Source organism: Arachis ipaensis, chromosome B3, assembly GCF_059453495.1.
Source record: "Arachis ipaensis isolate K30076 ecotype BB chromosome B3, ASM5945349v1, whole genome shotgun sequence".
Classification (NCBI taxonomy): domain Eukaryota; kingdom Viridiplantae; phylum Streptophyta; class Magnoliopsida; order Fabales; family Fabaceae; genus Arachis; species Arachis ipaensis.
The window spans coordinates 30,504,615-30,529,772 of record NC_142438.1 but is presented as its reverse complement, the minus strand read 5'-3'; the positions used below and the strand labels follow the sequence as shown (position 1 = coordinate 30,529,772).

At 36.1% G+C, this 25,158-nt stretch overlaps 3 protein-coding genes across 3 annotated transcripts; 1 reads left to right on the top strand and 2 right to left on the bottom strand.

Moving 5' to 3' along the window:
• Positions 1-6,749: 6,749 nt before the first annotated feature.
• LOC148570184 (uncharacterized) lies at positions 6,750-7,969 on the bottom strand. The gene is made up of 2 exons (XM_088506884.1): positions 7,471-7,969; positions 6,750-7,393 (listed from the first exon to the last, which is right to left on the bottom strand). Exons 1-2 carry the CDS (start codon positions 7,967-7,969, stop codon positions 6,750-6,752), a joined length of 1,143 nt encoding a protein of 380 aa, XP_088363010.1.
• A 5-nt stretch (positions 7,970-7,974) lies between these two features.
• On the bottom strand, positions 7,975-9,168 carry LOC107632773 (uncharacterized). The gene is made up of 3 exons (XM_088506883.1): positions 8,553-9,168; positions 8,085-8,469; positions 7,975-8,038 (listed from the first exon to the last, which is right to left on the bottom strand). Exons 1-3 carry the CDS (start codon positions 9,166-9,168, stop codon positions 7,975-7,977), a joined length of 1,065 nt encoding a protein of 354 aa, XP_088363009.1.
• A 3,188-nt stretch (positions 9,169-12,356) lies between these two features.
• Positions 12,357-17,259, top strand: EBS3 (Alg9-like mannosyltransferase family). Its single transcript, XM_016333085.3, has 10 exons — positions 12,357-12,782; positions 13,281-13,368; positions 13,496-13,655; positions 13,879-14,096; positions 14,258-14,553; positions 15,593-15,707; positions 15,805-15,943; positions 16,382-16,578; positions 16,679-16,768; positions 16,915-17,259. Exons 1-10 carry the CDS (start codon positions 12,514-12,516, stop codon positions 17,044-17,046), a joined length of 1,704 nt encoding a protein of 567 aa, XP_016188571.1. The 5' UTR covers positions 12,357-12,513; the 3' UTR covers positions 17,047-17,259.
• The last annotated feature ends 7,899 nt before the right edge of the window (positions 17,260-25,158 follow it).

Here is a 25,158-nt window from a genome sequence, read left to right as displayed (position 1 = left end):
TCCACCTTTATCCTTATTATCTTTTTTTATTTCCATTTATACCATTCTCCTTTAAATCCTAATACACTTCTTTTTCTCTTCTTTTCTACCTTCTTCCTCACTACCTCCTTTCTTCCTCCATGCCTCCTACCCCAACCGCCGCCTCACCTTCTCTGTCCCTCTTGACCACCTCCATTCCTTTGTCCTTTTTTGCTGCCTCTCCTCCTCCTCCTCCTTCCCCACTACCTCCTTCACTGCCACTCATCATCTTCCTTATCTCCACTGCCTCAACTCTTCTCTTCTTCCCTGGCTCCCTCATCTTTGAGCCACCCTCCGTTTAGATTTGTTGCTGCCTCTACTTTGCATCTATCTTTGCCAAATTCATCGTCACCGCCTCTGTCACGCCTCCCTCACCCTACGTTCATCTCTCCGCCTCTTCTAGATTCGCCTTCGCTTCTCTTCTAAAATTTCTCTACATCTCTTCCTTGTTGCCAGATCCATCTAGTTTTCTGTTTTATTTTTTAATTCATATATTATTTATTTATTTTTTATTTAGATGCTGATTGAAAATTGTGTTTATATATTAAATTAGATTGGATCTGAATTTTTTTTAATTTATTCTCTGTTTGCTATTATTAATAGTTGTAATTTGTATTGAAATGGTAGTAGAGAGGTGATTATGATGGTTTTAATGGTGGTAACTTAAACTGAAATAATGGTAAAGAGGTGGTGTTGATGGTTTGTGGCAGGGATAACATTGTCATTTTGTTAGAATGGTAAATTGCAAGTAGTGTTATGTCCTTGAGTACCAAACAAGTTCTCAAATTTCATGTCTCATTGTGTCTATATCATTTTGTGTCTTTGTGTCTATGTCTTATTTGTCTCTACCCACTAACCAAACAAAGCCTTATATAATAGGAGGGACACAGAATTCAAGTTGTCCTCCCCTATTTTTGTTTCCAACCTCTTAGATACAAACCAAACACACTCTTAAGGTTCTTCTATGTTAAAAAAGAGTGCAAAGCTAAAGTGGGTTGAATTGTGTTTTAAATCTTTTTATTTAAAAATATATTCAAAAGGGTTCTTAATTCTTTGACTTGTTTGCAGCTGAAATATACGTTAGCATATTCATATTGTAATCTTGTTTTAAGTTTGTCAAAACTCAAAAACAAACTTTTAAAGTAGTTTCTAAAATATCTCAAATCCTTTCAATAAAAAGTTACTTCTGAACTCTAAATAAACTACTAAACAATATATGAATTGTAAAGGTAAGAGATAATAGTATAGGGAGAAAGTATGACAATATATACTGTTAGGCTTAAAATTCCTATGTCTTGTCCCTAGGCAACTTGAGAGTTTTAGTATTTGAATAAGTGTACACAGATATTATTTTTCAGAGCCTTTTCAAACTACAACTTTGACTCAGATTGCATTGCAACGCAACCTAAGAACGTTGGATATTATTTCCTTAAACCTTCTCAAGACTATAAGGTGACTTAATTAGATACCTCACCAACCTAAGAACGTTAGGTATTATTGCCTCAAACATTTTCAGGTTAGGAGGTGACTCAATTGGATACCTTACCGTATAAGAATCTCAGTTATTCTCTTGAGGTTCTCAAGCAAGACTCAGATCAAACCGCATCTTGACCTAAGAACATTAAATATTCTTTCTTTAAACCTTCTCAAGAATAGGGATCATAGAATAATCTAGAATGTGAAGTTTAGAGACTTATAAGATGAACCAGTAGAAAGACGTTCACAACTTCTACAACTCTGTCAACGAATACTTTTAAGTTCTATAAGAATGGGGTAAGATACATTACAAGAAAAATATTGAATACTGTCGGATTCATCAAATAAATCTGCTGGTAATCAATTTACCGTTGGATTGACCGTTGTCTTAGAGTTGACGGTATATACGGCACCAAAAACTGTTTATCGGCAGATTTTTTCGTCCGACCCTAATTATCGGCAGACTTTTTGTCGGTATTTTCAATGGATTTGTCGAGACTGAGTTGATGATTACTGTCGGATTAATTCGACGGTGGTGTCATTTCACGTGTTTAGGCGCTAAGTTACCATCAGATTAATCCATCGGTAAATTATAGGTAGTATTTTTTATTTTTTGGGCACAGTTAAGTCACATTTAGTAGTCAAATTAAAACTCTTGTTAACAAAATTGTTAGCGAAAATCTAAAATGATCAGAAATCAACAAATTATTTTATTAAAAATAAATGGTCTGAATATAATAAAATATCAGAGAAGTAGAATCCAACGAAGTAGACAAACAAACAAAAAATGTCGACTTTGGGACGATGATGAACTGTTGGTCCATTGGACACGCCTGTGACGTTATAGGGGTCGACGGGATAGTCGGGGTAGTTGGGATAGAGGGAGATGACTAAACAGCCGTAAGGGATTAAGTGGAAACCTCCCTCTACCTCTGCTACATGTCGTCATGTCTACAAAAAAAATGTAACACTAATCAACATATAAACTATATGAATCATTCAACATTTAGATTATCTAAAAAAATTTGATATAATCTCCCCTAAAATTGGATATCTATCTATTTTAACAGTTTCTACAAATTCAAACAATCTCAATCTATAGCATCAGTTAAAATACAATTAAATTCACCACATTTCTAACAGAGTATATTAACTTATTTTCATACTAAAATTCATACTATATATATAATGTTGTGCATATAATATTACAATGTCAAACACAAACAATTTATTCAATTCAATTAAAGTTAAAAATTAATGACATGACGCCACCAAATATGCACCCATTAAGTAGTGTTTACCACTATAGAAATCTAGAAATAATTCCGTCTATGAACATTAAGCACTGAGTCAAAAATTAATTTATTTATGGAAGTGAAAAACGTGATGTGCAGCAATATTGTATCATGGTGAGTAATCCACATATGTGGAACTGGTGAATTCAGTAACCTGCAAAACGCAGGTTACGTTTTGACTGAGATGATTTTAAAAAAGCTTCATGCTCTGCAAAACGCAGCTTGCGTTTGGCATGGGAGGAGAACCCAATTTCGAAACGTGTCTCTGTGCTCTTTGCATGCCAACACCTCGAACCTCCAAAACGTAAGATGCGTTTGGCAGGTGCACAGCAAAACGCAACCTGCGTTTGGCAGTCTCCTCAGCTGCATGTGTGACACGTGTGAAGGAGAGTGGTGGTAGAGCCTGCCTATAAAAATCAAAACGCAGGCTGCTTCCCTTTTGTGTTACATGCTTCCCTTTCATGTTACATGCTTCCCTTTCATATTACATGCTGTGAGTGAGTTTTGAGAGTAAAAGGGTGGGGTTAAGGGTGAAAGGGAGTGAGTTTGTGAAGAGGAAAAATTAGTGAAGGTTTGGGATTTTATTTAGTAAAAAAAGAAAAATGGTTCGTAATTTTACTTTACCAGAAGAACACATTATTGAATATTTGAATCATCCTCAATTGGTGAGTAATTTTTTATTTAAGTTTATGATAAATAAATATTTTTATTTTTATATTCTGTAGTGATATATTTAACTTATAAATTTATTATTATTATTATTATTATTATTATTATTATTATGTCTATGATATGAATAGTAGTTGTGTTTTATCATACCGACATTATTATTATTATCATGTCTATTATATGAAAAATAGTTGTGTTTTATCATACGATAGTCATGAAATAGTTATTATTATTATTATTATTATTATTATTATTATTATTATTATTATTATTATTATTATTATTATTATTATTATGTTGTTGTTGTTGTTGTTACTGTTATTATAATAATTATTTTTTAAGATAATAATAGTAGTAACAATACTATTTAATTACCGTATTATTATTATTATTATTATTATTATTATTATTATTATTATTATTATTATTATTATTATTATTATTATTATTATTATTATTATTATTATTATTATTATTATGAATGTTACCCATGATAGAATATTGTATAATAATTATTATTATTTTCTAATAGTAAATAAATATTTATTATTTTTTAATAATTTATTATCATTTTTTAATAATTTATGATTATTATTTAGAATTTAATAATTATCATTTTATTTATTGCAGGCTATCAGGAATTTGTTACCCAGAAAACTCGATCCGCCAGATACTTTTAACAAGGTAGCGGCAGAGGCACTAGCATTAACTGGGTTTCAACATGTTTCGCGAGTAGGCGAAATGAGAGGTCATGCTGCACTACTGAGTGCCTTGGTGGAACGCTGGAGGCCGGAGACTCACACGTTTCATCTTCCAGTCGGTGAAGTGACAGTGACGTTGGAAGATGTGAGCTATATTCTTGGTCTCCCGATTAATGGGGAGGCTGTTACCGGTAGATCAGATAGCAGTCACCAGTTTTTGGTGGAGAACTGCATTGCCTGTTTTGGTCGGGAGCCCGGTCCAGAAGATCACGTGTTAGGGAAGGTTAATCTCGCATGGGTCCGAAGGTGCAGAGACACTGAGCCTTGTGACACTCAGGAGTCTGTTGAGCGGTACGTCCGGGCGCACATTTTCTGCGTGCTCGGAACAGTAGTGTTTCCGGATAAGTCGACCACTTTATTGAATTCGAAGTTTCTACCGCTACTTCGAGATTTCCACCGGATTTCAGAATACAGTTGGGGGCAGCCAGTTTGGCGCACTTATACAGATCGTTGTGTCGTGCTTCACGATACAACTGTAAAGAGATGGACGACCCACTGATACTGCTTTTTGTTTGGGCGTGGGAGCGTATGCCGCTCCTGGCACCTATACCCCGCGATCAGCTTGGCGACGTCGGTATTCCACTTGCGCGAAGGTATTGTTTTTTATTGTTATTGTTGTTGTTGTTATTATTATGTTATTATTATTATTATTAATTTGTTATTCTTATTAATATTGTTATTATTTTTTTATGTTAGGTGGAGCCATTGGTGCCGACATACACGATATATCTGGAGGCCTACTGCGCATTTTAGGCGAGGACTCGACGACATGGGAGTTGACGATGTAAGTTGTAACCATTAATGTCCAATGTTTTTATTCAGTTAATTTTTCTAATAGGCCTCTTGGTAACTAATGTGCAGTTTATATGGCGGCCGTATATGGGAGTGTGGGTTCCGAATGTCCTCGTTGCTTAGTTGGTTATGTGCTCCACGCAGTCGCCGCTAGTGTCCTTCGAGTGCATAGAATGGCACCCGACAGACCGAGTTAGGCGACAGTTCGGGATGCAACAGCTTCCACCAGGCCCGGCGTTCGACCTTGGTCGTGATCATTGCAAGCGGTTGACAGGAGCACAGAACCAAGACTGGAGAGAGATTTACAGTCAATGGGTTAACAGGTGGAGATCTGACCGCTATAACACATTGCAGTTAGGCGAGGAGATTATTGACTTTCATCCTCTCCCAGTGTACTATGAGTGGTACACACAGCAGTATGGGATTCACCTGCGACTGTCAGATAGAGTTGCAGGTGAAGAGGCTGGCGCCGATGAATCACAGCAGCAACAGGAAGACGCAGCTGGTCCTCAGCAGCAAGTCCCGCCTCATGAGCAACAGTTTCAGGTATTATTATTAATTACTAGTGTTATTATTATGAATTTTTACCGTTTTAAATAATAAGTAAGTATTATTGTTTAGGTTTATCTTTTATCATTAATTACTATTAATTGTAATTAATTGTTAATTAGGTTCCGGCATATGAGCACCACTATCAGGTCCCGGCATACGAGCACCAGTATCAGATGCCGGCATATGCCCAACAGTTTCAGGATCCGGTATATGCGCATCAGTTTCAGGATCCGACACATGCCCAGTAGCTTCAGGATCCGGCATATGTGCAGCAGTTTCAGGTACCGGCATATGCGCAGCAGTGGCCAGCAAATCAGCAGCAGGCACCATATATACCGGAACCACAGCCTCCTCAGGCACCTGAGCCCTACATACCACAGCTGGTAATTCCAGCCGAGGGTCACTTTAGTCCGTTGGGTGGATCTGACACCATCAGCTTCGATCAGGTCCTGAGAGATACAGATTATCTATTTCCGACGCCACCGCAGGAAGGGCCTGCTACATCTCAGCAGTCTGCTGGTCGTCGAGCCACATCAGGTCATGCCAGTGACTTCGACTTTGATCAATCGACAGGATATGTAGATCCGCCTGGTCCTTCCGTTCCACCACGCGACCAGTTGTTTGATTTGAATGAGTACCCGCAAGAAGAAAAGGGAGACTTGGGATACGACTTGCAGCACTGGTATGATGTTGGTGGAGCGAGTGCTCCGGGGATGAGTGGCTCCGGTTTGTATGACATTGGTGGTGCGAGCGTGACAGATTTCGGTGGTCCTGACGTTGGTAGTGGGCTGGATGCCGGTGTGTCTCAGGGTCATCCGTATAACCTACGGACACAGACTGCGCCTCCGGACAAATACATCCCATCCTTGTATTCGAAGAAGGCGCCGAGGAAGTAGTCTGTTGCAGTTGATCTTGTATTCAGTGTTGTATTCAGATTTGTATTTAGTGTCGTATCTTATATTTAGAAACTTCTGTTCAGTATTATTATTCTGACATATTTAGCTTTGTTCTCGTATAACTCTGTTTGGCTCGAAATGTTTATTCACTAAAAAATTAAATAACGAGGTTAAAAGTTTTATTTATTATAAATTGTTAACTAGGTTAAAGTAAATGACGAGGTTACAAAAAAAGGTAGCATATAATTTTGAAGTAGGTAATAACAAAGTTATATTGAAAAGCTAAACCACTAATGACCTCCAGCGGAGCTTGGACCTGCACGCTGAGGACATCGGCTGCGGCTATGTCCCTCGCGTCCACATATAGTGCACCAGCGAGGACCACGCATATCACGCGAGTCCATCTCATTCAAGTAGCGGGTTGACTTCGGTCTTCCTTTCGTCGCACGCCTCAATGTCCAATTGGCGATCACCTTCGCTCCTTCGTATCTATCCCACGTAGATGGGTCACCCATTGGAACAAACTCGCCTCTGTACACCTTGCAAATTTCAGACATCTTGTACACATTGTGCACGTACACTTGCCAATCAAGACGTCGGAAGCTTTCTTCAACTCTCTTCGTTGCGAATTCTGAATACGTGAATCCGTTGCGAAGACGCTCATGAGCTTCAGTACTCTTCTGAGTGAACAACTCATTCAACCGATAGAAAGTTGACCGGACAAGTGCAGTCACAGGAAGGTTGCGTGCACCCTTCAGGACAAAATTTATGCACTCTACCAAGTTTGTCGTCATATGACCCCAACGATGACCACCATCGAATGCCAACACCCATCTCTCAACACCGATCTCATCGCACCATTGAGTATATGCTTCACCCCGCTCTTTAAGTCTTTGGTAGTTTTTGTTGTACTCCTGCTCTGTCCTAGAATAGCCTGTTGAACAAACCATTTAATCATAAGCAGATGCCACAATTTACTATGAATAGAACTAGAACAGCGAGTTGAAATACCTGTGTTCACCACGAGTTTATGCAAATATGGAGCCTTGAACCTCCTTAAGAAGTTGGACCCGATGTACCTGATGCAGTACATGTGCCACGCCTTTGGTGGTGACCATGCACCGTTACTGCGAGCTATTGCAGCGTCGATGGAGGTATGGCGGTCAGAAATAATACCCACACCATCAATGGTAACAACATATCTCCGCAAATTAGTTAGAAAAAACTCCCATGCGTCTGCCGTCTCGCCTTCGACAATCGCAAATGCAATAGGCACAATGTTCTGATTCCCATCTTGTGCAACCGCTACCAGAAGTGCACCTTTATATTTTCCGTACAGGTGCGTGCCATCAACCTGCACCAGTGGCTTGCAGTGTCTGAATGCTACAATACACGGATAGAAGCTCCAAAACACGCGGTGAAGAACTCTTACACCTTGAACCTCCTGACTCTCACGGTAAACGAGTAACGTTTTAATTTGAACACGAGACCTTGGCATCTTCACTGTCATTGCTTTCAACCATACTGGCAGAGTCTGGTAAGAAACTTCCCAATCACCGAAAACTTTTGCGACAGCTTTCTGCTTTGCCAACCAAGCCTTGCGGTAAGTCACAGTGTAGTTGAACCTGCCTTGAACTTCTGCAATAACAGACTTCACCTTTATCGAGGGGTCTGCTTCGACCAACGGCCTAATGGCATCTGCAATTGTGTCTGAGTCCAACTTGGCATGATCTTGGGAAATCGTGCCCACGGTGCACGTGTGCTTGCCATTGTATCTCCTAATCTCCCAAAAAGTTTTTTTTCGAATCAAGCTAGCTCGGATAAGCCAGTCGCACCCTGCACCATACCCCTTGCATTTCGCATAGAATGTCTGCAGCTCAGACTCATACACAGTGTAATCAACTCCTCTAGAGATGGTGTAGCTTTTGATTGCAGATATCACCGACTCTCTCGAACCAAATTCCATTCCGACACTAAACTCGCCATCTTCCGCCGCAACGTTGCCTTCACCTACGACATGCGCACCACCATCAGTCAAACAAGGTAAATAAATTAAGCACTATAGGACACTTGAGTTAATAATCATAACATACCCGTATTCGCATACTCAGGAAATTCCGGGGCATGCATGGCTTCGAGATCTAGAGTCCGCATAAAAGACGGCACACCAAACGGGTGTTGGCTTACAATGGCATCCGCCTCATTCTGCACCGCCGGATTGCCTGCCAAGTCTCCGTCATCATTTTCGTCATCGACTTCATAGTTAGCTTCGAATTCCTCTTCGCTGTCATTATTTTCTTCTTCCCAATCTATATCCCCGAGCTCATCAACATTGACCTCGTCGCCGACCGTACCCATCCCCGACTGCTGTTCAAACTCAACGTACAGCTCTATCACCGGCACGTGAAATCGGATTTGTCGATAAATATAGAACATCTGCTGCATGCTTGCATCGTCAGTGATGGACATTATTTGAAACTGTATCAGTCCACCAAATACTTGCATAGGATTCCTATACAAAATGTTGCTCACCCTTTTCGAAATGTGACTTTGTATGTTCACACAAAGACCATTTTGCAACTCTATAAAACTCGTGCTGTATGGAATAGCAAATGAAAATGGACATTCACAAACAAAACTCACTCCTTCGTGTGTATTCGGTATAATCTCACCGTTATAATACACTCGTATATTTGCAATATCCTCCATATTCTCACTTTTTTTACCCTTCTAATAACCAAAAAATATCACAAGCATCAGATACAAGAAAAGAGAATGGGAGTAGAAGTGAAGAAGAGAAGTGAGGTGCGAGTTGGAATTAGCTGTGTTAGCTATTTATATGTAAGGTTCTTTATTAAAATATTATTTCGCATACAAAACGTAAGCTGCGTTTTGTACATTTCAAAAAAAAAAATTAGGCTCAAATAAAACGCAACCTGCGTTTTCTCTTCTTTTAAAAAAATTTGAATAGTCCATCTGACAAATCGTAGCCTACTTTTACTTTTCTAAAAAAAAATTAATAAAACTTTTCTAACAAACGCAAGTTGCGTTTTTGTTTTTCTCATAAAACAAAAAAAAATTCAAATACAAAACGGAAATTACGTTTTGTTTAATCTGAAACAAAAAAAAAAAATGTTAAAGAGAATGAAAAACGGAAACTACGTTTTTCTCCTGACATCCATAGCAGTGAACATTTTTTGTGTGGCTCCATTTCATGGTGTTACACCATGAGCTTCTACATTTGCAAAAAAATGAGCCGCACTGAGTACATATATTATGCCTATTATTATTAAAGTTATTTAATAAACTTTGATACAGTTACCAAATTCCTACTGAACTACATGATGATGACGATATGCACACTAGTAAACCTAAAGGCTAAGGCTGCTAATAATAGTATTATTTATGTCAACAGGATAAAAGAGAAATAATAAATAAAAATTCAAGTCACCTTATTAGTATCAACATTAATCTAAACCTCTTCCACTTATATTAACCAACAAGAGCTTTTTAGCTTGGCAATTTACTATATTCATTTTATATATATGTGGAAGCCAAGCCACTACAAATAGTTTAGCCACTTTGGACAATTTATTGTATATAACCTATTAGGATAACATTTATCTATCTCTAATCATCCTTAAAGTAACTTGGCCTAAATTTCACAAAATTTATTATTTATTGTCATTTGATATTTTAAATTCTAAATTAGTATATAATCAATCAAATTTTAAATCCTAAATTAATTTAATCATAAATTCTAAATTAGCATATAATAATCAAGTTTTAAATCCTAAATTAATAATAAATAAATTCTAAAATAACTTAAACAAGAAGAAAGAGGGACTATGGACCTTGAAGGGTAAAAAGGGAAAGAAGAACAGAGACAAAGGGAGAGTCGCGTCGATACTGCAGGGCGATGGCGTCAGTGCTGGATGGCAACGGCGGCGATGCTAGCAGAGAAACGGAGACAGAGAGAGATAGAGTTGCGGCTAGTACCAGGGGAGAGGACGAACTGGCTGGTTTCTCTGAGAGGGGAGAGGCGGCGGCAAGAGATCGGGGCCAGCAGCGGAGGGACTGGAGCAGCGGAAAGGGGAAAGGGCTAGAGAAAGAAAGGGTGAAGAGATGTTAGAGAGAGAAAGGATTTTTCGAAATGAAGGGGGACAGGGTTCGCACTTTCAATTTTAGGACTTATTACCATCGAATTTACCATCGGCAACTCATAATAGGTCACCAAAACGCATCGTTTTACTAAAATGGCTTACCGTCAGATAAATCTGACGGTAAAACCCACGTTAAAGTTCATGCCTATTTCCCTTGTTTTGCCTCTAAGTATTACCGGTGAATTTATCATCGAAATCATAAATCCACTGGTAACAATTTGAGTAAACGAATTCTATATCAAAACCGTCCTTAAATCCGTCGGTAATGCGTGATATTAAATCCGACGGTACTCGACGCATTTCTTGTAGTGATAATACAAGTGAATCAAAGACTGGTCTCATAATTACAAAAATGTCATTTGTTCTAAAGATGTAAATCAAAGAACTACTTAGATTACAATTCGAATAACTGAATTTTCTTATAAGACAGAAGAATAAAGAAGAAAATAATCTAAGAACAAGAGAGATATGAAAATAACAGCACCTTGTTTTCAAAATTGTTCTTCTCTTTGTCTTCAAAGGTCCAAATCTGTCTTATGTAGACAAGGAGTATTGAAAATCTATTGAAAATTCTTTTTCTACTGTGCCTCCACATTTCTTAAAGTAGTGTAGAAAGTCGAATCGCTTTTAGTTTGTGTCAACGCCATTTGTCAAGAATATAAACTTTGTATTGTATCTTGTTTAAGATGAAAGAGAGCTTCTCCAAACGACTTACCTATTTTAGTATGTATTTTATGTTTGAATATTAGAAGCAGAACAACTTTTTTGAGGTTAGCAATTTTTCACTTTCAGTCATTTCGCAAATGGAAGTAGAATATGCAAAATTTTAAGATTTGTAATATCATTTCTGAAGTATTTACTGGGCTTCTAATGTAATCAGATTTGCGTAAAACTAATTATAAAGTAACTACTAGCTTCTGAAATATAATTTTGAAATAATCATGTTGTTCAACTTATCTTTTGAAATCGTTTTTAATTTAAATTTGAATTATTTAGATTTAGATGATAACTAATTTGATTTTAATAATTACAAAAAATTATTTAAGTCCTTGATACACTTAAATAAACGTTAGTTGGTACATTAATAAAATTATTAAATTATATTTGAGTATATTAATCATCAAAATACTTTTTGAGATATAGTAAAACTAACATCCTCTTAGTCTATATAGATATTAAATTTTAATTAAGTTTAATACTAAAATAAAGAGAAAAAAGGTTGACATAATTTCAAAAATAATTATAAAAACATAAATATTTAAATTAGTCTCCAAAATTTTTTAATTAAACACTTTATTTCTTATCAAATTTTTACTTTTAGATTTTTTTAAAATTACTCACGTCAAATAAATTGATTATTTTGTTATTTTTAATCAAATTTTTAATATAAATATTAGAAAAAAAATTATTATAAGACAATTAGATTACAACAATATTATTATAAAAGAAATTAGTCTAATTTCAAAATGACATTCATTCCGCGAAAAGAATTATTGAGAATTTATAAAAATAAAAATTTGTTGGATTTAAAAATAATCGGTGGAAACTTATATGCAATTAATTTCACGCGAAGTTGATAATTAAGAGCGATTAGATAAAATTTAGTCAAATTAATTAAATTATTTAATTATTTTTAACTATCAATTTTATGTAAAGTTTACGGTAGCTGAATTTTTACTAAAATAATTAGGTTTTTATTTGTTATAAAATATAACAATTTAACTAAAGCCAAGTGGCAAAACCACATTGAGAGCAAGTGATACTTCACGGTGTAGTAGAAAATACCTGCCCCGTTGGAGAAGGCATCCAAAAGCAAACTCTTCGAGGTTGCGTTTCCCTTTCAAAAACAAGCAGCAGCAAACACTTCATTTCAAAACTTCAGAATTCATCGATGGCCATGGTCACGCGTCAGAGGCGTTCCCAACCGTCGGATCCGTCGCCGTCAACGTACACGAAGCTGGACAAGGCGAACAAATCGGACGGCGGAGGTGCTGAGGATGAAAAAGGGTTAGGGTGGTTCCTCCCTTTTGTGGCTCTTGGAATGCTGAGGTACATGAGTGCCTCCTCCAATATCATCCATGACTGTGACGAAGTCTTCAACTACTGGGAGCCCCTCCATTTCCTTCTTTATAAAACTGGCTTCCAAACTTGGGAATACAGGTCCACTTTATTTAAATTAGTGTACTAATAGCTTCTATTTTTCTTATTTTTGTCATTGAAGAACGTTCTATTTATGTGATAAGCTGCCTCTGGATTCAATTCGGAGAGAAATTAAAAGGTTTTGACTCGCTGATAGAAAAATCAATTTGCATTTGAGAAGAGAAAAAAAAAAAAAACATGTACATTTGGATGTGCATAGGTTGGGTTTTTCTCTGCAGCTTGCAGGAAATGATTGGGTGTTTTTTTTTTTTTTTTGGGTAAACGATCACTTTAAAATTGGTGATTGCTTAGCCGTTAAAGGAAAAAAACGATTGTTTATTTCTTTCTTTCAAGAATTAAAATGTTAGCATCATGATCTTACCAAGTCTAAAATTGTAGTTTACTTGGTTTTCTTTTTAATAAATGAAAAAATCACTTGAGGATTGAAACTTCACTCTAGTCTCTTCACCTTGCTTTTGTGTCTCCATGATATTGACAAATGCTGTGTGCAAATTGCAGTTCACAGTTTGCTCTTCGATCTTATTTGTACCTTTTGTTTCATGAGTTGGTGGGTCGACCGGCTTCTTGGTTATTTGCCGAGGAAAAAGTAAGTCTCAAACCGGGCTAGTTGATTTGTTATATGGACTTGACAGTGCTTGGTGGCGATTTATTGATGCATTGAGTATTTAACTCTTGTCCATTCTGGTTATTGATGTGTCTTTTTTCTGTTGAAGGTGCGAGTATTCGTTGCTGTAAGACTCTTTCTCGGTCTTCTTTCAGTTATCACAGAAACTGTTCTTGTTGTAGCTCTTTCAAGAAAGTATGGAAAACGGCTTGCTTCGTATGCGCTTGCAATGCTGTGCTTAACCAGTGGCTGTTTCTTTGCTAGCACAAGTAAGTGAGATCTTCCTTTATTCCAAGCTTCGATATCTTAACATCTTTATTCTCTGTCTTTATGCATTCGATGATGGTTCTTACCTTCATGCAAAGACCAAGTACCCTTTTTGAAACAAACTAACTGAATTGTCAGTCAACTATTAAGCTTTTTGAAATCAATGACCTGGGTTGAAATGTGGGATTAAGTTTTGCTAACTTTCTTCACTTTATCTGTTTGTAGGTTTCTTGCCAAGTTCGTTTTCTATGTATGCGATGTCTCTTGCATCAGGTTTATTTCTTCTTGACAAACCTGCAGCATCAGTTGCTGTTGCTGCTACTGGCGTGATACTCGGCTGGCCATTCTCAATCTTGGCTTTCCTTCCGGTCACACTTTATTCATTATCTAGGAAATTTAATCGAGCATTCATTGCCGGGGCGGTTACATCGATTATTCTTCTTGTAAGTCTACTCAACACATAGAATTGTACCTACCAGTCACTTTCCTGGCCTGTAATTCATATGCTTATGTCATCTAATATTGAACATAATATATAGATATGGATTTCACATTATTATTTATTCAAATTTGTCTCTATTGCAATGATTGCATCATTTTACAGGCATTGTCAACAGTTATTGACTTTCACTATTATGGAAGATGGACGTCATCCGTTTTGAATATTTTAATATACAATGTAGCTGGTGGTGGTGAAAGCCATCTTTATGGGACTGAAGGACCCTTTTATTACCTGCGGAATGGATTTAACAATTTCAACTTTTGTTTTCTTCTCGCTCTGCTGTTCTTGGGAATTCTTCCCATTGCAAGGAAGAAATATGCACCAGACCTGTTGATTGTGGTATCTCCTATATATATTTGGCTGGGGTTTATGTCTTTGCAACCACATAAAGAAGAAAGGTATAGTAATAGTTCCACTTGACCTGGCGTTAAAAAATTAATAGTTAATAATACTTTGTCAGTTGAGCCGAAATTTTGTATACTATTGCACTAGACACTACACACCAAGAAGATTATTGTAGTTAATGCCTTAATTTTTATGGATAGAATGGATATAAATCATGGTTCCACTGTGTTAGCAAATATTAAACCGTTAAATGTTCTGTAAGTGGAAGTCTAGATGGGTGTTTAGAAAGAGTGGCATTGTTTACTAATTGGTTCACACACCTTGTTCTCCTGTTAATCCAAGCAGACAATGATTTGGTTTTTATGATTTTCACTATCCTGTGCATTGGTATAGTTCTTTATAACAGTTTCTGGCCATGGTTAATAAATGGTGGTGATAGGTTGATAGCCATTGGTAACCAGTGGTGGAACGAAAAACAGTGAATTACGAGTGCAGGTATGATCAGTGTGATATCTCCAGAACAAAGAAATATGAACAAGAGAAGGAAAAATGATAGAAAACCAATCCAAGAGTGCCTAGAGATACTCCTGTCTCCCAAATCTTCACCAAATAATTCCTTATTTCTCATTTAACCCCTGCACATAATATTTCTCATCCTAACCAAATCATGCAGATGTCTGCTTTCTCTTTCTATGCCCACTCATAATTCTGTTAAGCACATGCTGATCCACAAACATGCTCCCAATATGCAAGTTTTAGCTAGCCTTGGTATCTTTCGTAGGTGCAGGGTACTCATCTTTCGTTCCTTTAGTGTCCTTTGAGATGAACTAATTATTTATTCTTATTTGATTGTATCATCATAAATATGTATACACAACATTAATAACTATTAGGACCCATGAATCAGTTAGGGTTGTTAGTTACTCTAAATAAATCAAAGAAGGGATTGGTTAGGTGTGGTTGATCGTCTTGGCCTATTACCAAAAATTTCCAATTCAGTAGAACATTCTGTACTCCATTTCTTTCTTTACGGTACCAATTCTAGCAATAACTGACCTTTGTTCATATTTTCCCTTGATACCTTTCATGAAGGTTTCTTTATCCAATATATCCGCTTATTTGTGTTGCTGCTTCAGCTGTCATTGAGAGCTTCCCTGATCTTTTCCGTGACAAATATAATCCACGTAGTGATTCTATAATGGTAAAGGTGAGATATCAGTTAACTTAGGATTTAGAAAGTTCTCTTTACATTAAATATCAAGTCAATGTAAGTGCATTATAGATTTCCTTCTTTCCTAATGCAGGCAGCCAAAATTCTGAGGCCAGTTATTCTTAGCCTTATATTATGTGCCTCTCATGCCCGTACATTTTCTCTAATTCATGGCTACTCTGCTCCCATGGAGGTTTACAAGATTTTAGAGCACCATGATGATGCAGGAACTGGTGAGTGTCAAATAGTATGGTGATTTTGTTTTCTTTATAGTGGTCATTATAACATATATATGAACGATTCAATCTGCAAGGATTGTTATAGCTTTAGAAAGATTTCGGGAATGGAACTGATGGATGCTTAAGGGAAAAAGATTCTGTGTTTCACAAAGTTGCATGCTCATTGGTGGTGATTTCACTATTGAAAAAATATACAGAAACTGGATGATAAATAATGCTCAAGAAACTAAATACCACATGCAATATTGACCCAAAGTGTTACTTCAATTTGCATCTTTATATTTGGTTATATTTAAAGTGTGCTTCAAGTTGAATCTATGCCCTCATATGCTAGTTTCCTTTTTAATTTCTGTATCAGACAAAGGCTAAAATCATTTAACATTTTGGGACAAACATCAGAATTATTAATTGTTTTGTTCCCTTAAATTTCAGGTTCTGTGCTTTGTGTTGGAAGCGAATGGCATCGCTTCCCATCATCATTTTTCATTCCTAATTATGTGAGTGAAGTTCGATGGATTGATGATGGGTTCCGAGGTCTTCTTCCCTTCCCATTTAATTCTACACTAGGTGGAACTGCATCGGCTCCGTCATATTTTAACAACAAGAATAAGGCATCAAATGAGCAATATGTATGTCCTCGTTAATCTACAAAGGAACCAGATCAGTTGTTTGTTCTGTTGTCAATTTTTGCTAGAAGTAAACTAACCATCATTACCATTGATTTGACAGCTCCATGATATTGATGCGTGTACTTTCCTTGTTGAGCTTCAGCTTAAGAGACCTTACCTGACTCGTGGAAGTGACATGTCAACTTGGGAGGTAGAAGTCATTCTGGAAATCATTTTTTGTCTTCAATACGATTTCAAAGTTTTCCATTATCGTTCTGTCTAACATATACTTTTTTTTTGTTATTTTTTATTTATTGTTTCTTTCTCCTGATTGTTTGCATTTTCTATGCATATCAGGCTATTGCTGCAATACCTTATCTGGACAGGGAGCTTTCACCATCTTTGTATAGGTCCTTTTTCATCCCTTACCTGTGGCAAGACAAGAACGTTTTTGGCATGTATAAGCTGCTTAAAAGAATACCCAAATGACGTGCAGTACTAAATAGTCCTTGAATATCTGGATTCAATTTTGTATTGACTTATTGTAACATCTAAAGAGAAACCATCTAGGATAAGATTAGAGCAAAGTGAAAAAGTGAGTTACCAGGATAACCATTTTTTGGTTGAGACTTTAAGTTTGTAGAAACATAGAATGTAGTTTGTCCCACTTTCTACAATGAATATTGAATTTAAGTTCTAACATACCTTAGATTTTTGCCATGTTCACATGCTAATATTCTTTACTTATTTGAGCTAGCTTTCTCTTTTTCTTCCAAACTGCAATGTTTGAATTTTCAATACAATATTCTTCATATGTAACTGAGTTAATCAGCTTTATCCTCATATACCTCCTGTACTGTTGTTGCTATCAATTTTGATTTATCTTAGAATGTGGAATACTATGTTCCCATATTTCCTAATTCTTAGTCAACCTTGTTATGAAGTAATGGTAAATGGTTAACTAGTTGGTAGCCACAGGCTTTGCCTAGGTTTTAGGCTATGTTGGGAAGAGTAAATATAGAGAATGGCATGGAAGGTAAAAATAAAGCCAACTAAACCATGTTTGGAAGTGACTTTAATGAAGGGAGGCATAGTTAGTGTGTTTACTTGTTTTCACTTTTTTCGCAACACAAATTGTGAAACACAACATTTGAAAGCGAAAATATAAACCAAAAAAGGTCATGAGAATTGGTTCTCCAAATAACATTGCTTCTTTCTCCCTTTCCCTTCGTTGATCATATGCACTTCTTTTGATGTCTCATACCCATAATGTTTTACATTGTTCGGGGTAGCTTGACTTAATTAGTGATGTCATTGATGTGTGGCATTTTCCCCTAAGCTCCCTAAGATGGTGTTTGGTTAGTGTTTATATCCATCAAACAGAGACAGTAATTCACGTCAACTATTTGTTTGTTGAAACATATATTTTTGTTAGACAGGGTGACACACAAAATACATATCTTCAATGTCCTTCTTTAAAGTTGGGACATGGAGACAATTCATAAGACACAAATTTTTACCATTTTGTTTTTTCCTTCTCCTTCTTTCCTCCTCGCTACCCCTATTATTGCTCTTCTCTCCTCACTGCTCCATCCACCACCACTGCCATTGTACCCTCCTCTCTTCGTCCTCCACCACTTGTCCAAATCTGCTGTGTCTGCTCCTCCTTCATTCAGATCCGCCACTTTTTCTTCCTCCTCTATGTTTGCTTCTCTTCCTCTTCCCTGAGCCCACCGACCGTCGCGTTTTCCTAATTTGCGTCGCTTCCCCTTTGCCATATCCACCTCCGCCTCTCTTCCTCGTTGTGTTGCCCACCACCGTTGCATTCCCAGATCTACGCCCGCCCCCACTTCACCACATCCACCTCCGCTGACTCAACCTTCGTCCCCTCCATCTCACCTTCGTTTTCTTTTTTTTATTTAAGTATCATTAAAGGATTCAAAATACCTAAGTTCACCAAATATGACGGAAGTGGCAATCCACTTTTTTATTTGAGGAGCTATTGCACCAAAATGGCAATTTGGTCCAAAGGAAAAAAAAATCTTATTAGCTTCTTTCATGAAAGCTTAACAGGACTTGCTTTGGAATGATATATTCAGCTAAATCACTCTAAGATATCTAGTTAGAAAGATCTGAATGAAAAATTCGTAAGTTAATATCATTTTAACTTAGAATCAGCACCGACTCATGATCAACTAGTTATGATGCAAAAAAAAAAAATGATGAGCCATTTAGACTATATGTCCAAAGATAGAGATCTCAGGCAACATAGGTACAACCTCCTCTTACTGTGTTAGAAACATGTTCACGCTTTTTGGGGAAGTTGCAATCTCCATACATTGGAGACATGGTGGGAGCAACATATGAAGATTTTGCACGCCTTATAAGTTATAACAACTAATTATTGGGAGCACAATTGCTGATCATTTGGTTGAAAATGCCATTGGAGAATCAAGATCATCCTCTCCCGAACTGCTTGATAATGAAATGGTAGTGGTACAAGTTGATGAAGTAAAAGATGCAATGTGTAAGACATACTTCAATGGAACTATTAATATGTATGGTAGTGAAATTGGTGTTGTGATTGTTTCACCCACTAGAAAGCAGTATCGAATCGCTATAAAATTGGATTTTGAAAGCACCAACAATATAGTTGAGTTTGTGGCATGCGTGAATGGTTTATGTCTTGCCATCAACTTGGGAATCAAACAATTAGAAGTTTTTGATGATTTTTCACTTATCATTTATAAAGTTAAAGGAAAATGGAGGACAAAAGATCTAAAATTAGTTCCATACCAAAGGTAATTGATAAAGATGATTGAGGAATTTGATGAAATATATTTTCACACCTGTTTCTGTTGGGCTTTTTCTCTCCTTTGTGAGGCTCAAACCTAACATTTTGAGGGTGTCACTTTGCACCCATTGTGCCATAATCTTAATCAGATTTTTTGGGGTTTTTTAAGAGTAAGAGAGTGTAGCCACAAAGTGAGAGAGAATAGGGAAAACAGAATTCCCGTTTTTATGCACAGCAGTAAATTTCAAATGCCAGTTTCTCATTCGTTAACCGTTGGATCGGCTTGAAATTTAAACTGCGTATTCCCATCATCTTGTTCTTCATTCTAGTCGGTGGAGATGTTGATTAGACGTTTGCAGTGGAAGAAATTGACTTCACAAGAGAGAAATTAGGTTTTCCATTTTTACACAGAGCAGTAATCTTTGAATGACAGTTTCTCATTCTTTCACCGTTGGATCGACGTGACGGGGGTTACTAGTGTGTAGATGAAAGTCGTTCTATATATATATAGATGATACGTGTAGCAATATAACACAAGTAACGTGTAGTGCATTATGCTAGAAGGAAATAAATTCTGCAACAATGGGCCCACTAAAGAGCTAGTTTACAGTGTGTCATATCACACTTATAATCATCATTAGGATTGAAGAAAAGATAATTAAGTGTATAACTTTTTTGTTTTGGGCTTTGGCTTCACATTGTTAACAATTGTAAAAAAAATTAAATGAAAAAGAAAAACTAACAGTGAAAAAATTGAGAATACGTCAATGTCCAACACCCCCTCTTCCCCCACTGCACACCTAAAATGCCCTAATATTACATTGATTATTTCAAATAATAATAATAATAATAATAATAATAATAATAATAATAATAATAAATAATTAAAAAATAAGTCAATAATTTAAATCTAAATACTAAAAGCATTATTTTTTTTTGCTCTCTATAATGTTAATTTTTTTTAGTTATTGCTCGTCTTTTATTCTGTATTTCCGAACTAAAACTCCTTAATTCCATTCTTCAATTTCTTTTTATTTAATTAAATATTTATTTTTATGTTTTTATATTTTTGAATTCATTCAATTATTTTTCATTTTATTTTGTAGTTATATTATATTATTGTGTATTTAGATTTGACTTTTCATTTTAATTGTTGTTTGTTGTTATTTAATATTACTATATTTTAAGATTTAAATTACCGATGAATCTTATTATTCAATAACTATTAAGTATGTAATAAAAATATACACAATAACATAACTATAAAATAAAATAAAAAATAATTGAATGAAATTCAAAAATATAAAAACATAAAAATAAATATTTAATTAAATTAAAAAAATTAAAAAATAAAGTTAAGGAGTCGTAGTTCGGAGATATAGAATAAAAAAGGAGTAACAACTAAAGAGAATTAATATCATAGAGAACAAAAAAAATGACGTTTTTGATATTTAAATTTAAATTTAAATTATTGACTTATTTTTTAATTATTTATTATTATTATTTAATTATTTTTTGAAATAATCAATATAATATTAAGGCATTTTAGGTGTGCAGCGGGAGAGGAGGGAGTGTTGGACATTGACGCATTCTCAATTTTTTCACTGCAATAATTGTTTTTTCTTTTTGTTTTTGTTGGTAAACCAATAGTTTTTCTTTTCATTTAATATTTTTCTTACAATTGTTAACAATGTGAAACCAAGGCCCAAAATAACAAAAAAATTATACACTTAATTATCTTTTCTTCAATCCTAATGATGATTATAAGTGTGATATGACACACTGTAAACTAACTTTTTAGTGGGCCCATTGTTGTAGAATTTGTTTCCTTCTAGCATAATGCACTACATGTTACTTACATTATATTGCTACACGTATCATATATATATAGAACGAATTTTTCATCTACACACTAGCAACCCCCAAAATTTAAACTATAGATTCTTCACATCTTATTCTTCATTCTGAATGGTGGAGATTTTAATTGAAGGTCTTCATAGGGAGAAATTGGCTTCGATAGAAGCTCTGTTTTTGGGTATATTTCATCTTCTTACTTCTCATTTATGAGCTTTGGTGCTTTGATATTTTGGTTGATTAAATGCACATTTTTGTGCTTTGTTTGATACTCTCTTGTACCTCATTTGATTATAGTGGAACTATTTCATTGGTCTGGACGACCCGTGGTTTTTACCTCTCACATTGAGGGGATTTTTCACGTTAAAATCTCGGTGTGTTCTTGTTATTGCTTTACTTGCTATATTTGCTTGTTCATAGTTGCTGCCATATTGTGTTGTGAGTGCTTTCATATTGTTCTTGTGTTGGATATTTGTGTTGTTTCCACTGCTAGGCTCTTTCATACTGGTATTAGAGCTTGTTGGTATTTTTCTGGGCTTGTGATTCTGTAAACAATGGAAGCTAATACTAATACTAGTAGGATGATCACTCTTAATGGTCCTAATTATGATTTGTGGAAGTCAAAGATGGAAGATTTGCTTTATGTTAAGGATTTTCATCAACCAATTTTTGGTATAGAGAAGCCTAATGATAAATCTGATGATGATTGGACTTTGTTGTATAGACAAGTTTGTGGATATATTAGGCAGTGGGTTGACGATAATGTGTTGAACCATATTATTAGAGAGACACATGCTAGGACCCTTTGGATTAAGCTTGAACAGTTGTATGCTCGAAAAACTGGGAATAACAAGATGTTTTTTATCAAGCAGTTGTTGGCTTTGAAGTATACAGATGGGACATCAATGATAAATCACTTGAATAACTTCCAAGAAATAATGAATCAGTTATCTTCCATGGGTATCAAGTTTGATGAAGAGGTTCAAGGATTGTTACTTCTTGGCTTCTTACCAGACTCGTGAGAAATTCTCAGAATGTCATTGTCCAATTCTGCTCCTGATGGTGTAATCTCTATGGATATTGGCAAGAGCAGTGTTTTGAATGAAGAAATGAGAAGAAAGTCACAAGGTACATCAACTACACATTCAGATGTTCTTGTTTCTGAGTCTAGGGGGAGAAACAAAAGTCGATGTTCTAAAAGTAGAGATCAAAGCAGAAGCAAGTCTCGAGAAAAGTATAAGAATATTGAGTGTCATCATTGTGGTCAAAAGGGACATGTGAAGAAATTTTGTTGGCAGCTAAAGAAGGAGAAAGCCAAGGCAAGTAAAGACAAGAGCACAAATAAAGATGATGGTAGCAATGAAGACAAGGTTAATGTAACTCATGATGATTTTCTTCTTGTTGAGGAGTTTGAATCTATTAACCTTGTTGATAATGGCACTAGTTAGGTGATTGATAGTGGTGCTTCTATTCATGTTACATCTAAGAGGGATTTGTTTACATCTTATACTCCTGGTGATTTTAGTGATGTGAAAATGGCTCATCAAGGTGTTGCAAAATGTGCTGGTGTTGGGCAGGTTTGCTTAGAAACCTCCAACGATACCAAGTTGACTTTGAAGCGTGTGAAGCATGTTCCAGATATTCGGTTGAACTTACTTTCGGTTGGTAAGTTGTGTGATGAAGACTTGGATAGCTCATTTTCTCATGATAGCTGGAAGCTCACCAAGGGTTCCATGGTTGTTGCTAGAGGTACTCGACATTCTACTTTTTATTTAACTCAAGCAAAGATTGTGAAAGATGTTGTTAATGCTGCTGAGTTTGTTGATGAAACTGATTTATGGCATAAGAGATTATGTCATATGAGTGAGAAGGGCATGAATATGTTATCCAAGAGGAATTTTTTATCTGGTTGTAAGGTTTCTTTGCAAAAGTGCAACCATTGCTTTGCTGGGAAATAAAACAGGGTTTCTTTCAAAAGCCATCCACCTTCAAGGAAGCCGAAGATACTTGACTTGGTGCATTCTGATGTATGTGGGCCGATGAAGACAAGAACACTTGGAGGGTCTATCTATTTTGTAACATTTATTGATGACTATTCTAGAAAATTATGGGTTTACACTTTGAAGACCAAAGATCAAGTTTTGAATGTGTTCAAGCAATTTCAAGCTTCTGTTGAAAGAGAAAATGGGAAGAAGTTGAAATGCATTCGTACTGACAATGGTGGTGAGTACTCAGGTCCATTTTATGCTTATTGTAAAGAGCATGGTATAATACATTAGAAGACTCCTCCGAAGACTCCTCAGTTGAATGGCTTGGCTGAAAGGATGAATAGAACATTGGTTGAAAGAGTTAGGTGCTTATTGTCACAGTCTGAATTGGCAAAATCCTTTTGGGGTGAAGCTTTGAGCACTGTTGTTCATGTCTTGAATCAGACACCATGTGTTCCCTTGCAATTTGAAGTGCCAGAGAAGGTATAGTCAGGTAAAGATGCTTCTTATAATCATTTAAGAGTCTTTGGATGTAAAGCTTTTGTTCATATTCCCAAAGATGAGAGATCCAAACTTGATGTAAAGACTAGGCAGTGTATTTTTATTGGCTAAGACATGGATGAGTTTGGTTACAGGTTTTATGATCCTGTTAGCAAGAAGGTGATTCGGAGTAGAAATTTTGTCTTTGTTGAAGATCAAACATTAAAGGATGTTGATAATACGGAGAAGCCAATGGTTCAGCCTAGTGATGATTTTTATGACTTGGATATTACTCCCTCTATGCCTATGGTAGAAGATGGTAGAGTTGAAGTTCAAAATAATGAGCATGATACAAGTGCAGGAGAAGATGGAACAGTTGATCCGATACTTGATGAAGTTGGTGATGATGATCAAGATGAAGAACCAGCTTTGAAAATTCTTGCAAATGCACTCAAAAGGTCTACAAGAGAGAGGAAGCCTCCGTCAAGGTATTCTCCACATGAGTTTGTTTTGTTGACTGATGAGGGAGAACCTGAATGCTTTGGAGAGGCTGCTGAAGATAAAAGCAAAGCTCAATGGTTTGAAGCTATGCAAGAAGAAATAAAGTCCTTACTTGAGAATGATACCTATGAGTTAGTGAACCTACCGAAGGGTATACAAGTTTTGAAGAACAAATGGGTATTTAGAATCAAGAATGAAGAACACAATTCTAAGCCTCGATATAAGGCTAGATTGGTTGTTAGAGGCTTTAGCCAGAGAAAAGGTGTTGATTATGAGGAGATCTTTTCTCCTGTTGTGAGGATGTCATCCATTCGTGCTGTGCTTGGATTAGCAGCTTCTCTTGATTTGAAGATTGAACAAATGGATGTGAAAACAGATTTTCTTCATGGTGATTTAGATAAGGAGATCTACATGGAGCAACCAGAAGGCTTTGTTGTTAAAGGAAAGGAAGATTTTGTGTGCAAGCTTAAGAAGAGTCTTTATGGGTTGAAGCAAGTTCCAAGACAGTGGTACAAGAAGTTTGAATCTGTTATGGGAGAGCATGGTTACCGTAAGACAACTTCAGATCATTGTGTATTTGTGCAAAAATTTTCTGATGATGATTTTATCATTCTTTTACTTTATGTGGATGATATTTTGATTGTGAGCAAGAATGCTTTGAGGATTAATGAGTTGAAGAAACAGTTGAGCAATTTCTTTGCTATGAAGGACTTGGGTCCTGCCAAACAGATTTTGGGCATGACTATTACTCGTTATAGAGATTCTAAGAAGCTTTATTTGTCACAGGAGAAGTACATAAAGAAAGTGCTTTAAAAGTTTGGCATGAATGATGCCAAATGTGTTACTAGTTCTTTTGCTCCTAATTTTAAGTTGAGCACCAAGCAGTGTCCAACCACTGATGAAGAGAAACAAGTAATGGATGAAATTCCTTATACCTCAGCTGTTTGAAGCTTGATGTATGCTATGGTGTGTACTAGACCAGAC